The following is a 13,442-nucleotide window of genomic DNA, read 5'->3' on the forward strand; positions in this document are numbered from 1 at the left end:
ACGCAAACAATCATAAAAAAATAATGAGAATGAAATGTTGCCGAATGCTGACATACCTACCTGTTTATTTTATCATGGTCATGGTATTATTTTAAATTTCAGACTTCAGTGTTCTCAGTAAGCATAATTGTTGTTTTGACTGTTTTAATTAATTCAAATTTCAATCTTTTTTTTAAAGTAAATTGTGACTTTTTTTAAAAAAATTATCGTAGTTTTATTAAAATTACTGAAACATAAACATGGAAGGATTTGATACACCTGGTATATTTTTCTCTGATACATTTGGAGATGATGACAATTTGGCATCATCATTGTTGAACGCAAGATCAATAAAAAAATCGTTCAAAGATTTCTTAAAAACATACAATGAAGAAAATTTTAACTATAAGTATAGAGATACATTAAAACGAAATTGTAACTTGGGTCAATATTGGATGGAAATAAATGTCGAGGATTTGGCTGGATTTGATGAAAATCTTGCTGATAAGTTATACAAACAACCAGTGGAACATTTGCCAGCTTTTGAAGAAGCTGCGACAGAGTTAGCACAAGAATTGCTTGCATCTGATAACCTAGAAGATATTGAGCATATTCAAATATTATTGTCTACAAATTCATTGGCTTCTTCGTTGCGTTCTATTAAATCTGAGTCAGTTTCTCGGCTTGTCAAAATTCCTGGTATCATAGTATCTGCGTCAAGTATTCGGGCTAAAGCTACACAAATAACATTGCAATGTCGATCTTGTCGTAATGTAGTACCACATTTACCAGTAAAACCTGGTATGGATGGTTATATCTTGCCAAGAAAATGTACCACTGAACAAGCCGGTCGTCCACAATGCCCTTTGGACCCATATTTTATTATACCAGACAAATGCAAATGTGTTGATTCTCAAATTTTAAAATTACAAGAATTAAGTGACTCTACACCTCAAGGAGAAATGCCACGACACGTACAATTATATTGTGATCGTTACCTATGTGAACGTGTAGTTCCAGGGAACCGTGTTATGGTAGTTGGTGTTTATTCTATAAAAAAGGTATAATTTATATAGAAAATATCATTTAATTTGTCATTATTATTAATTTTAAATTATTATACTTTCAGGTTAAGACTTCAAAAAAACAAAAACTTACTGAAAATTCTCGTACTGTGGTTGGTGTGCGTGCTCCATATTTAAGAGTTTTAGGATTTCAAATGGACGATCAGGTTGGAGGTTTCACTACTTCAATACCAACTTCTGTTGAAGATGAAGAACTATTCAGAAAACTGTCATCATCTCCTGATATTTATGACCGTATTGCTAAGTCTATAGCACCATCTATTTTTGGTTTTAGTGATATAAAAAAAGCAATAGCTTGTCTGCTTTTTGGAGGTTCTCGGAAAAGACTTCCAGATGGTTTAACTCGTCGTGGAGGTATAAATTTATTGCTTTTGGGAGATCCTGGTACAGCTAAATCACAACTTTTAAAATTTGTACAACAAGTTTCACCTATAGGTGTATACACATCCGGTAAAGGTTCTTCAGCTGCTGGACTCACAGCTTCAGTAACTCGTGATCCAACATCTCACAATTTTGTGGTGGAAGGTGGAGCAATGGTTTTGGCTGATAGTGGTGTGGTTTGTATTGATGAATTTGACAAGATGAGAGAAGGTGATAGAGTTGCGATTCATGAAGCTATGGAACAACAGACCATATCAATAGCTAAGGCAGGTATTACAACTACTCTTAACAGTCGTTGTTCGGTGATGGCTGCTGCAAATTCAGTATTTGGTCGGTGGGATGACAGTAAAGGCGAAGATAATATTGATTTCATGCCTACAATTTTATCTAGGTAATATGATATTTTAAGCAAATTATTGTCTAAGAGTGAAAAATATAAATTTAAAATCGCAATAATGAATATACCTAAGTCCCTCAAAAATCAAAATGCACTACCTATAAAATCAAAATTTAAAAACTATAAAAATGTACTTTGTTTAAATCAATTATATCTATTAGCTAATATTAAAAAGTAATTCAGTGTATAAAAAATGACCTTTTAAATTAACAACGTTCAAGTATAATTTGTTGATACTAAACTAAAAACAATGTTATATCTTAAAAGTTCACAGATATATTAATTATTAATAATATATTGAAAAGTTGTACGGCATTCATTCTTATAAATATTTTTTTTTTCAGGTTTGATATGATATTTATTATTAAAGATGAACATAATCAAAACAGAGATATGATATTAGCTAAGCATATCATGAATGTACATTTAATGAATGGTCAAGCTAAACAAGAAGTTGAAGGAGAATTACCATTGGCCACAATCAAAAAGTTCTTGAATTACTGTCGTCAACGTTGTGGACCTCGATTATCTGAAGAAGCTGGTGAGAAGCTCAAGAGTCGTTATGTAATTATGAGAACTGGGTGTCATGAATTGGAATCTGAGAAAAAACTTGCTATTCCAATTACTGTTAGACAGTTAGAAGCTATAATTCGTATTGCAGAATCTTTAGCTAAAATGCAATTGCAGCCCTTCGCTACCGACAGTCATGTAGATGAAGCTTTAAGATTGTTTCAAGTATCTACTCTGAGTGCTGCTACATCAGGCTGTTTATCTGGCGTAGAAGGTTTTTCAACTGAAGAAGACACAGATACACTACAGAGAATTGAAAAGCAGTTGAAACGTCGATTCCCAATTGGATCTCAAGTTTCTGAATTTAGTATTATTCAAGATTTTCTGAGACAAAAATATCCACAACGAGCTATAGATAAAGTTATATACTTGATGATCAGAAGAGGTGAAATACAACACATTATGCAACGAAAAATGTTAATTAGATTAAAATAATAATTATTAAAACATATAAATTTTAAAAAATTTTGTCATTTTAATGTAAATGTTCCAATTAAAAATGTATTTTTGATTTCATTATTGTATTTAAATTCATAAGAACTATAATAAATAATTAATATTTTTTATTTTTAGTTTGTTAATACGGAATAGTCGTATTTTGGAGAGTGGATTATCTTTTCAAAATTGTCATTATATTAATTCTCTTTTAACTTTATTTATTTTCTATAATACATTATTTTCTTTAATTGAGCGGTATTTATTGCCCTTTGGCTGGGTGTCTAATACCTAAATATGGTCTTGATAATTAATAATTTACTTAAATGGTTTTCCCTTCAATACATGTTTAGTTAACAGAATTTTTTCTACCTTACAAAATGTTAATAATTTTTTAAACAAATTATTGTCTAAATTACTATAAATAATATATATACAGAGTGTTTCACGATAAATGTGTCAAATTTCTAGGTGTTTCTAGACCTCAAATACAACAAAAAAAAGTCCTTATGACCATAATTAAGTTATCAATATTAATAAAAGAGATACCTATTTCAACGATTATCGTTTCATACATAATAACATTCATGACTGTTAAACCGTAAGTACTACAACTAATTTTAATACATAAATAAAAATCTCATACAATTTTGGTTACAAAAACATATCCAACAAAGTTCACACCTCAATTTTTGAGTAAAAAAAAATGACACATCTTTTATAACTTAAAATTACCAACATTTTAAGAAATTTAAGTTTTATCTAATAACAATTATTTTTTAAGATATAGGTTTATACGGATTTTTTGTTGTACTTGAGGTCTAGAAACACCTCTAGAAGTTTATACATTTATCGTGCAACACCCTGTATATATAATACATTTTATTATAAATAAACAATATAAAATATATTTCAAACTTAATTATAATAACTAATTATTTTTGTACTTAAAACAAAATATAAAATAAATAATACAATATTTAATAAAGTTTATTACACTTTATTATCATAAATTAAATGAATATATTAGTATATTAGTATATTAAATCTATGGTATAATATTATTATATAAAACTATATATTGCGTTCTTCAGGCTTTTTGTAAGGATAATCTAAATAATCAAAAATATCTTCTTCACTGTTTATCTCCACTGGTTCCCCTGGTATACCTGATATAATCACAAAACATATAAATTCAACTATATTTAGTGGTAATTACTAATAAATAAATGTATAAGATTTACCTGTAGAACCCATTGGTCGCAAAGTATATTCATTGAGTGTAAAACCTTGATGTAAAGCATGATCTCTCATTTGCTTGTTAAATAAATCACTCCCAGTAAAATAAAGAACAGCACAATAAAACTGATCATATGGATTTAGGCGAATGTCTAATCTTCTTGATACACTATCCACTTTGCATACACCCTAGTTTAAATTAAAACTATTAAATAGACATAATTTTAATAATTCACACACTTTAAATGTATTTTATATTAGTAAAAATCAAACAACATTATTATAATCAAAGTACTGAGATAGGTAGTTACTATATTAATTTATATATTTTTTTTATTTTTAGTTAAAAATATGGTTCTAAACAATTTGTTACTACATATAAGTTAAAGCAATGTTAAACTTAAATTTAATATTTCCGAAAGAATGCTATTAAATATTTAAGCAATTAATTTTTAGTAGATAATTTGTGTCTACTTACTATTTACTTATTTATGCATTTACTACTTCAATACTTACTGAAATTATCATAGAAGTGACAACTAATCTATACTCAATAATGAATAATAAAAGTCCCCCAATAAAGAACCTTTTTAACATAAAATAAATTATATTTTCTATTTATCACTCAAATGTGTTTTCTATTATATCTATTGTTAAAAACTAATTTTATGCTCTTAAAATAAAGTGTAAATTTAGTATTTATTAATCAAAATATTAAAAATAAACAAATAGTAATAAAATAATTACCATGAATTTGGCATCTCCTAACGATATAGTTTCAGTAATGAGATTATTTTTCTTCAGAATATCCACAACCACTTGTAATTTGTTACTTTTTTTCTTAGTATCATGAGACATAAATGATGGATGAGAAATTAAGGTATCAATATCTCCACTAAATTCTTTACCTCGTCTAAGTTTTAAAAAAAAAAACAAAATAGAATTATTTTTTATAGAAAAAATAATGAAATATATTATTATGATTTATTTTATACATATTGTCAAACATTATAGTTTTTGTATTATTAATTTTAATAACTAACCTAAAACTGCCACAAATAGTAACTTTATATTTAGGATCCAAATCATGTAATGTTTTTTTGATGATTTGTTCTACTTTAATAACTTCACTTCTTGGTATTTTTTCCTCAAAGTCATTTAAATATCTGAACGTATAGATAAATTATTATAATTGTATTAAAAGCAAATAATTAATACAATTATATACTTTAGTCCTATAATCTGATGATGATTTAATTTATCTTGATGTTTTAACAAAATGTCAATATTTGTAATACCTAAATCGTATAATTCTTTTGCTTTAGCTGGTCCAATACCACTAACTCTAGTTAATTCTTTTATAGACACTGAAGCTTCATCATTTCTTATCTGTAATTAAAAATATAAACTAATAATTTTATTTAAATATATTAATATATTAAATAATTTATAAATTTAAATATAAATAATACATTATCCAATTTTTTCAATTTTCCGGTTCCTAAAAACTCATCAATTTTTTTGGATATTTTATCACCAATGCCATCAAGTTTTTGTGCTTCTTCACCAGACTTTATACGTTTACCGTACTTAGCTAAAGCGCTCGCAGCTTTCCGATAAGCATTGCACTTATATATATTACGTGTGACATTTTTCTCATAATCAGCCAATTCTAAGCAAATAGAATAATAAAAATAACCTTTAAAAGTGAATTTAAGTAAAAAAAAATAATAGGTTAATCTGTGGCTTATAGATCTTTTTTCTCATTTTTTCTCCAGACCCAAAAGCCAGAGTTCAACCCTAAGTATTATTGTATTATTGTGCAAGTCATTCAATCTACTAACCAGTTAAAAATTCACAAAAATCATGATTTGGATTTGTGGAATCACTTGGGGCTTTCCTTTTGCTCATGTTGTTCCAAATCTTATTATAAATTATAATAGCTCAAATAAAATTTACAAAATCATAGTTTTAACATATAAACAAAAAAGTAAATAGGTATTAAATCAAATTTGTCCTTTTTTTTTAAACATAATTGATAAATACACACACTATTATTTTACTATCTATAATAGAATACACTAAACTCTTTAAATTTTAGCACAGATTAAATAAAATTTATTAAGTTTTATTTAATCTGTGATTTTAGTATTATTTAATTGTTTAATACCCATCACCCATAGCCTAGAGAGCCTAGATAAACTGATAAGTGATAAGATTATATAATACAAACCCATAGTTATTAGTTGTCTTAGTTGATAATATAAATTTAAATTCAGACGTTTGTTCTTTGCTTGGACTATATAGATATCTTAGTCCGTAAATTTAAATATATAAACTTCAAAATTAGTACAGTTAGTAAGTAAGTAAGAGTGTAAGACGTAAGTTAATAAAGTTAGTTGCACAGTTTGTTTACCTAATCTTTAATACAAACTATAGATTTGAATATATACATACAGTAGACACCGCTTATAAGGCTCACTTTGGGACCAGCATAAAGTGAGTCTTAGTTATAACCGAATGAATCTTATAGCCTATAGGCGAAGTAGGAAAAATGTTTAATTTTTCATTAATTTTATTTTATTACTTTGATTTTATTATATACATATGTAGGTATAATTAATATTATGTGTATAAGTATGTCAAGTATATGAACATATTTATTTTTTTTGAAAAACAATTGTCATTTAAATTTGCTTTTTATTTTGAAAAAAATATAATGTATTTCTAAATTATAACCAAAAAAGTTGATTTTCTACCATTTATTTTACGGAATTTGAGTCTTACAACCGATTTTTTTTTTAATGTTTTTGGATACGTCCAGATCGTTCCAGACGATTTTGAGTCTAATAAGCGACTGAACCTTGTATCCGTGAGTCTTACAAGCGACGTCTACTGTATTATGTTAAAGATTTATTATTTGTTTTAATACTATGTATTATTTATTAGTTATTAGTTATTACTATAAAGTATAAATTATAGTATGGTTTACTATTTTGGTAGTTACTATTATTTATTGAAGTTGTTTAAGACGTTTAAATATATCTTTAAGCTTTAATTATGACAATAAGCACTGGCTAAAGTCTAAGATAGGTACACATCTTTTAGTATAATATTTAATATTTATAATTTTTTTTTTTTTTTGAATGTCAGACAATTAACATGATGTAAATATGTACCTACCTAATTAATATTTATATGTGTAGATTTACAATAGACATAGGTAGTTGGTAGGTACTTGTTAAACACTCGAAAAATAGGTTATCGGATTTATTATAAAAATATATTTTATGTCGGTGAATAGCATTTACCTACCCAATATAACTGTATATGAGTAATTTTATATTTCTTCATTCAATTAGGTATTGAGTAACGTGTGCGGCGTAGGCTAAATAATAGACATATTTTATGAGCAATTGTTGAGTTTGACTTGTACTTGACGGTAGTTGTATTGAGCAACTAAATTACACAAAAATATTTTTTAGTCCATTTAAACAAAATATGCTATAATAGCATAACTAAAGAAGGATAATAAATAATAATAAGGTTACATGTAAAATGTAGGTATGTAACTTATTATAATATCATCTTAAAATCAATATAGACTTGATTTTTAAATGGCAATAAATTATATTTTAATTTATAATTACCAATATTAATTTTCAGTGTAGATTCCCACACCTGTATCGGTCATGTGTTCTATTATACCCGTGTATGGTGTATATGTACCCCCCCCCCCCCGACTTTCCAAAATAGTTTTTAAATTGAATGTAGATAAATTACTATTTACTATTTAACAAATTGAAAGTGGTTTTATGAATAATAGGTTACCATTATAAAAACATTAGATTAGATTATTTGCAGTCGATTGATAAATTTATTTTTAGATCAGACCTTTCTATAGATAAATAACTTAAGCATAATATTCTCTATCATAAAATATCCACCTACCTAATTTTATAATGAAATTGTTGATCAAGATGCAAGACGATTACAATTTCTTTTTGAGAATTAATAAAGTTAACGTTATCTAAACTTATCTATAGGTTGTAAGTACCTATGTACCTATCTATACTTCTATGTTGTAACATAATAAAATATAAATATCTATGAGTATAATTAGAAAGGTTGTTATTTTAAAATATTAAGATTATAATATTTCTCCTCAAATCCTAACATTGCCCCCCCCTAGAAAAACTTCTGTAAGCGCCTATGTAGGTATAAGTACAGTATACTAGGGGCGGCCAAACAGTCGATCGCGGACAATTTCAAAGTTGATCACGTTAGAATTTATTTTTAGAGCCACGTGCCCTGTGTGTTTCTTAATAATATTATAGTTAATCAATAATAAAAAATTTTTCTATGGAAGGTATAAAGGTGAAGTATATTTTTAGTAGATTGTGACCAAAAAAAGTTTGGCCACCCCTGCAGTATATTAACCTGACGGTTTATAAATGACGTGTGGACTGAATATATACCTATGATACTGACATACTGTGGTTAACAAAACATAGTTTCTTGCAATTTAACAGTTTAGGTACCTACATCATGTATATAGGCGGGTTTCCACTACATACGTGTACGTGCATAGAAAATTCTTTTCTGTGATTGGTTGGTATACACGGTAAGCTTTTGGTATACTAGAAAGTTTATACGTTCCAACCAATCAGAGAAAAGCATTTTTATGCACGTACACGTATGTAGTGGAAACCCGCCTTAACATAAACATAAAAGCATGTACAACACTACAGCGGTAATCATCGAGCCCCCTTCATACCTGTGTAAAAAAGGTATGTCACGTGGTTCGCACACAATATACCGGGTATGTAATATCATGTAGTATTGTAGTATATTATATTCTATACGAACATTGTGAATATACGGTGCAGCTATTTCATGATTATAATTTATAAAATTAATTTAATCTATTCTGTGATTATAATAGGTACTCGGCGGAACTCACGGACTAGGAAAAAAAATTAATGAGCCCGCCGTGGACGACTGCGGATTAAGTATAAACAATATAATATAAATATAGGTAGATTATAAGTATTATAGAAGCGTGCCATTTAATTATGATTTATATTTCATATAGTGTGAGTCGCGTTGTCGTCGGGCTACGATATAATAACTCGATCGAAAAAAATTATTAACACACCGTAACTAACATGTACGCCGTAATCTGGCCCTACCTTCCTACACGAGTCGTAGACAATGACAATAATGTTTCTTTCTTTTATGGGGTCTTGGCATATGATAACAATATAATATATAATATGGCTCTGGTGAAATTGATTTTCGATTTACTCGCATCGTTTGTGTAATGTTCCGAACTAAAATCACAAGCCAACGGCGCTCGGTGGTATTCACTACCTACCGAGCTCACGTGGTTAAACTAATATTTGTGGCACAGGCCATATTAATATATTATGTTATTAGTTATCATACTTATTATATTACCTATTATTGCAGTCATTGGTGTATAATATTATAATAACACTATCATTGGCCGCTTATATTGTCGACAGTCACTACTCACTATTCACTAGTGTTAATTGGCTATAATAGTATAATATCGATCTTTGCATAATTTAACACCTGCAGTGGCTAATTAGACTGATTAGGTCCTGAGAACGGCGGCAATGATGAGTGGGCTATTACTATTTACTGCTAATTAGAATAATATCTTTAAACAAATTTTTTAAATCATGTTCCTATATACCTACTTTGAAAAATGATCGTCTATTCTTGATATCGGGTACTTAAGATATTTCGATAGTATAATATAACCGTATTTGTACACTCATATTTAATATATTATATGATATAAAAATGTTAAATTAAAAAATGAATTTAATTTTTTTTTGTGTATTTTGAAATTGGCAAGGTTAAGTAATATCCTAAGGAAATTGACATGCCTATTTGGAAAAACTTCTTTCAAATTATTTTCATGTAAAAATAACAAAATATTTTGTGGAGAATTTGAAAATGTATTATTTTAGATTTGTGGCAACTTTTATGGTTTTCATTAAAATTTCGAGAAATATCCTTAAAAGTTCATATGATTTAGTTGTAGCTTAAAATAATAGTTTTTTTTCCTGTCTAACTGACAGTAGAGGAAGCTATGTGAGAACAATATTCCTATTATTATACTACTTCACTGCTGCCATCATTTTATTAATGTACACAAATTCTGAAAAAATAGAATACATACAATATGCATATGTTATTCAAATAACACATCGACATCGGACGATAGCAGCTAAGTTGTTATGAATCACATTACAAAATAAATAAATAATAAAATAAAGTAGTTCGCCAGGCGCCAGTCTATTCCCGGCTCGATGTCGCACACACCCGCCGACTTTATCACATTTACTGGACTCTGTCTGGAGAGGGGTTAGTCAGTCGGGAAGGCTACCCATAGATTGACACTTGCTTCAGCCTTAGCTATCCTCTTATTCTTTGCAGACTGCAGTGTAATATGTTTTCAACCATGTCGTAGAAGGACTGAATGGCACATTGGCTAAAATAATATAGTTTCACAACAGAATTTATAACAAATTTATCTCTATGTGTTTTCTGGGATTGAATCTAAAATAATTTCGTAATACTCAATTTTTTGTAACAGTTTAAAACTTAATTTACCATCATTAAATCGATTATATAAATATATATATTTGCATTGAAAGATAAAATAAATTACCAGGTCCATTATTGCCACATGCAATCATTTATTGTTTTAAAAAGGTATCAAATTCAGAAATTAGTTCAAGTAATCCAAGAATATTTCCATTACGTGAAAAATTAAAATTCGAATCATTTCATTACCTTCAAGGTTTCAAATTTTAATAACTCGGAACTCCCATACATAGCTCAACATTTTACAACAATAAAATTATGACATGGCGTAACACTAATCTATATCTTGTGAGTTGTGTTTATATATTTTTTCAGACATTATCTATACGACATTTAATGTTAATTTTTTTCAACTAAGTTAACAATTAACATTGATTTTAGATGATTTATACATGTTTTATATTCTTTTTCAGTGTGTTCAGAAAGCATACGCCATCTTTGTAATTGTACTTCATCATTTCACATGTTTAATACAATCAATATAAAATATGTAAAGAAGGATTATGATTTTTAATTTTTTTTTTTTGTCAGAAAAGTGAAATTTTTGGCATTTACATTTAGAAAAAATTCTGGTTTTTTAAGCACTAGGTTTACTCCTTTAAAAATCTTATTTATATTAATAGGTCACATTGCAGGATATTTATATGATTCAATATGAAATTTAAATTATGAAGATTATCTGAAACAGAAGAACTATTAGTAATAGTATTATTACAATTTTCGAGTATAGAAATAGATTCAATAATTATTATAATCATCAGGGTATGATCAGTATTTAAAATGTCTAATGTATTAGATGTATTACTAATAGTAACATTAATATTTTTAATATCAGAATTACCTATACTAATATTTAAAGTATTAGAATTGCTTACTACTTCGTCATCTTAAACTGTTACAAGCTTACAGAAATCACTTAATTTTGGTAACTTGCTTATTACGAACTATTTCGCCCTTTTTTTTTAATTTACGTTTTACTGTGCCACTTGGCTATTTGGATATTTTTTTTTTTCAAACATTATTGATAGAAAAGTATAAAACAACAAACACAATTTACCTTAATATTACGAGAGCGTTCGTGCGGCACGTAGTATAAAAATTCCGAACTGACTAACAATCTTATATAGTATACACTATACCTACATAGATTTCGTATATCACATTTACACATAGTATACGTACGCGTTCAAAGATTATTATAGATATTGATTTGTAATGATGATAATGTATGATTTCCTACTTTATCTTAATACCTAAATAATATTTTATCGATTACTGATTTGACATTAATTAAGAATTCTATCACAAGTGGTAAAAGTATTTTGTACTTTTACTTTAACTATTTAAACAAAAATATTTTAATAAAATCAAATAATATAAGCCCTAGCATGGGGCTCATAATTAAGTTAGGGTAGGGCTACAGCCCCCCTAGCTCACTTCAAGTAGAGCTCTGTGTACAATATAGCAAATTTGCGTTTTGCAAAACCACTTGTTTTGTAAGCTTTAATATCAGAGTGGATTGACCTATAATCATATTTAAAGGTAAAAACACTAAGAACATTATCTGTGTATGTTGGTTTTTTTATGATATTTGAATTTTTAAGTGAGTTCTGATCATTTTTATATTATCGCTATATTTTATACACTTATTAAATCATAACTATAACCCGTGACTCATGATAGAGTCATATAATTTGTACAGATACTTATAAATATTATATAGACTAATAGACCCAAATGCAGTATATAATATATATAAAGATAAATGTCTTACCTTTAAGTTTTATTATAGGTCAATTCGTTTTGATATTAAAATTAATACTTAACTCAATTTATTATTTTAGATAATTGTCATGTATCATGTTGTACGTTTTTAAGACGAGGACAACACATATAATATCAGGTGATATTCTTTTGACTTATCTATCTAAAAAAGTTTAAAATAAACATTTTTTATTAGGAAATCTATTATGTGCCAAGTAATACATGCATATTGTATATATTATGTAATAGTGCATTGAAATATTTGAACTGTATATACAATAATATACGACAATGGCGATATAAATATTAGAAAACAGTTCATTTAATTTTTTTCGGTTATTTGATATTTTAAAACCTATAATTTAATTGCTCATTTATGGAAATTATTTATATTTTAATTATTGTAAAGTCACGAGGTACATTTTAAAATGATTGATACGTAATTTTTTAAAACAATAACATTTGATGACATATAATTTTATAAAATAAACTGTATACCTATCTAATGTATAATGACAAAAATGTCATGGATTGAAATTGAAATATTGAAATAATTGACTTTAATTGTAACGAAATAGTTCTAACGACAACAAAGTGTACTACCTACTTAAAATATAATTTACTCAATATTTTTGGTTTCCAGTATTTGCACTATGGTAATATTTGTTAGACCATTGTAATATTTATAAAATTAATAAATTTAAAACACATGCCTATATAAAAAATAATATAAATTCTGCAGAAAACTTCTATTAAGATCAGGATTAAGTACTATTCATCTTGTTAATTGTTATGCATTATTCACATTGGGAAAATTATATAATATCTGTAATAATATCTTAAAAGTTAAAGGTATCAATATATTTCATTGTTATAAGAATAATCATTTTTTAATAATGTAGTTTACAATTATACGACATAATTTATATCATATGGGCTTATAAAATTAT

General features: G+C 27.1%; 2 protein-coding genes across 2 annotated transcripts; one reads left to right on the plus strand and one right to left on the minus strand.

The window, feature by feature from the left end:
• Positions 1-2,978, plus strand: LOC114128543 (DNA replication licensing factor Mcm5-like). The gene is made up of 3 exons (XM_027993072.2): positions 1-1,040; positions 1,109-1,836; positions 2,187-2,978. Exons 1-3 carry the CDS (start codon positions 240-242, stop codon positions 2,845-2,847), a joined length of 2,190 nt encoding a protein of 729 aa, XP_027848873.2. The 5' UTR covers positions 1-239; the 3' UTR covers positions 2,848-2,978.
• Positions 2,979-3,826: 848 nt separating this feature from the next.
• LOC114128536 (DNA polymerase beta-like) lies at positions 3,827-6,277 on the minus strand. Its single transcript, XM_027993063.2, has 7 exons — positions 5,931-6,277; positions 5,559-5,758; positions 5,315-5,475; positions 5,130-5,252; positions 4,834-4,999; positions 4,092-4,275; positions 3,827-4,016 (listed from the first exon to the last, which is right to left on the minus strand). The coding sequence occupies exons 1-7, from the start codon at positions 5,995-5,997 to the stop codon at positions 3,922-3,924; spliced, it is 996 nt and encodes a 331-aa protein (XP_027848864.1). The 5' UTR covers positions 5,998-6,277; the 3' UTR covers positions 3,827-3,921.
• Between the last annotated feature and the right edge of the window lie 7,165 nt (positions 6,278-13,442).

Source organism: Aphis gossypii, chromosome 1 (genome assembly GCF_020184175.1).
Source record: "Aphis gossypii isolate Hap1 chromosome 1, ASM2018417v2, whole genome shotgun sequence".
NCBI lineage: Eukaryota > Metazoa > Arthropoda > Insecta > Hemiptera > Aphididae > Aphis > Aphis gossypii.

Bases quoted from the DNA above. Each gene is read 5' to 3' on its own strand.
- LOC114128543 (XM_027993072.2), top strand. From the start codon at position 240: ATGGAAGGATTTGATACACCTGGTATATTTTTCTCTGATACATTTGGA. The intron at 1,041-1,108 runs GTATAATTTATA...TTATACTTTCAG, and splicing joins GTGTTTATTCTATAAAAAAG to GTTAAGACTTCAAAAAAACA. The intron at 1,837-2,186 runs GTAATATGATAT...TTTTTTTTTCAG, and splicing joins ATGCCTACAATTTTATCTAG to GTTTGATATGATATTTATTA.
- LOC114128536 (XM_027993063.2), bottom strand. From the start codon at position 5,997: ATGAGCAAAAGGAAAGCCCCAAGTGATTCCACAAATCCAAATCATGAT. The intron at 5,476-5,558 runs GTATTATTTATA...TTTTAATTACAG, and splicing joins AATTGAAAAAATTGGATAAT to ATAAGAAATGATGAAGCTTC. The intron at 4,017-4,091 runs GTAAATCTTATA...TGATTATATCAG, and splicing joins GCGACCAATGGGTTCTACAG to GTATACCAGGGGAACCAGTG.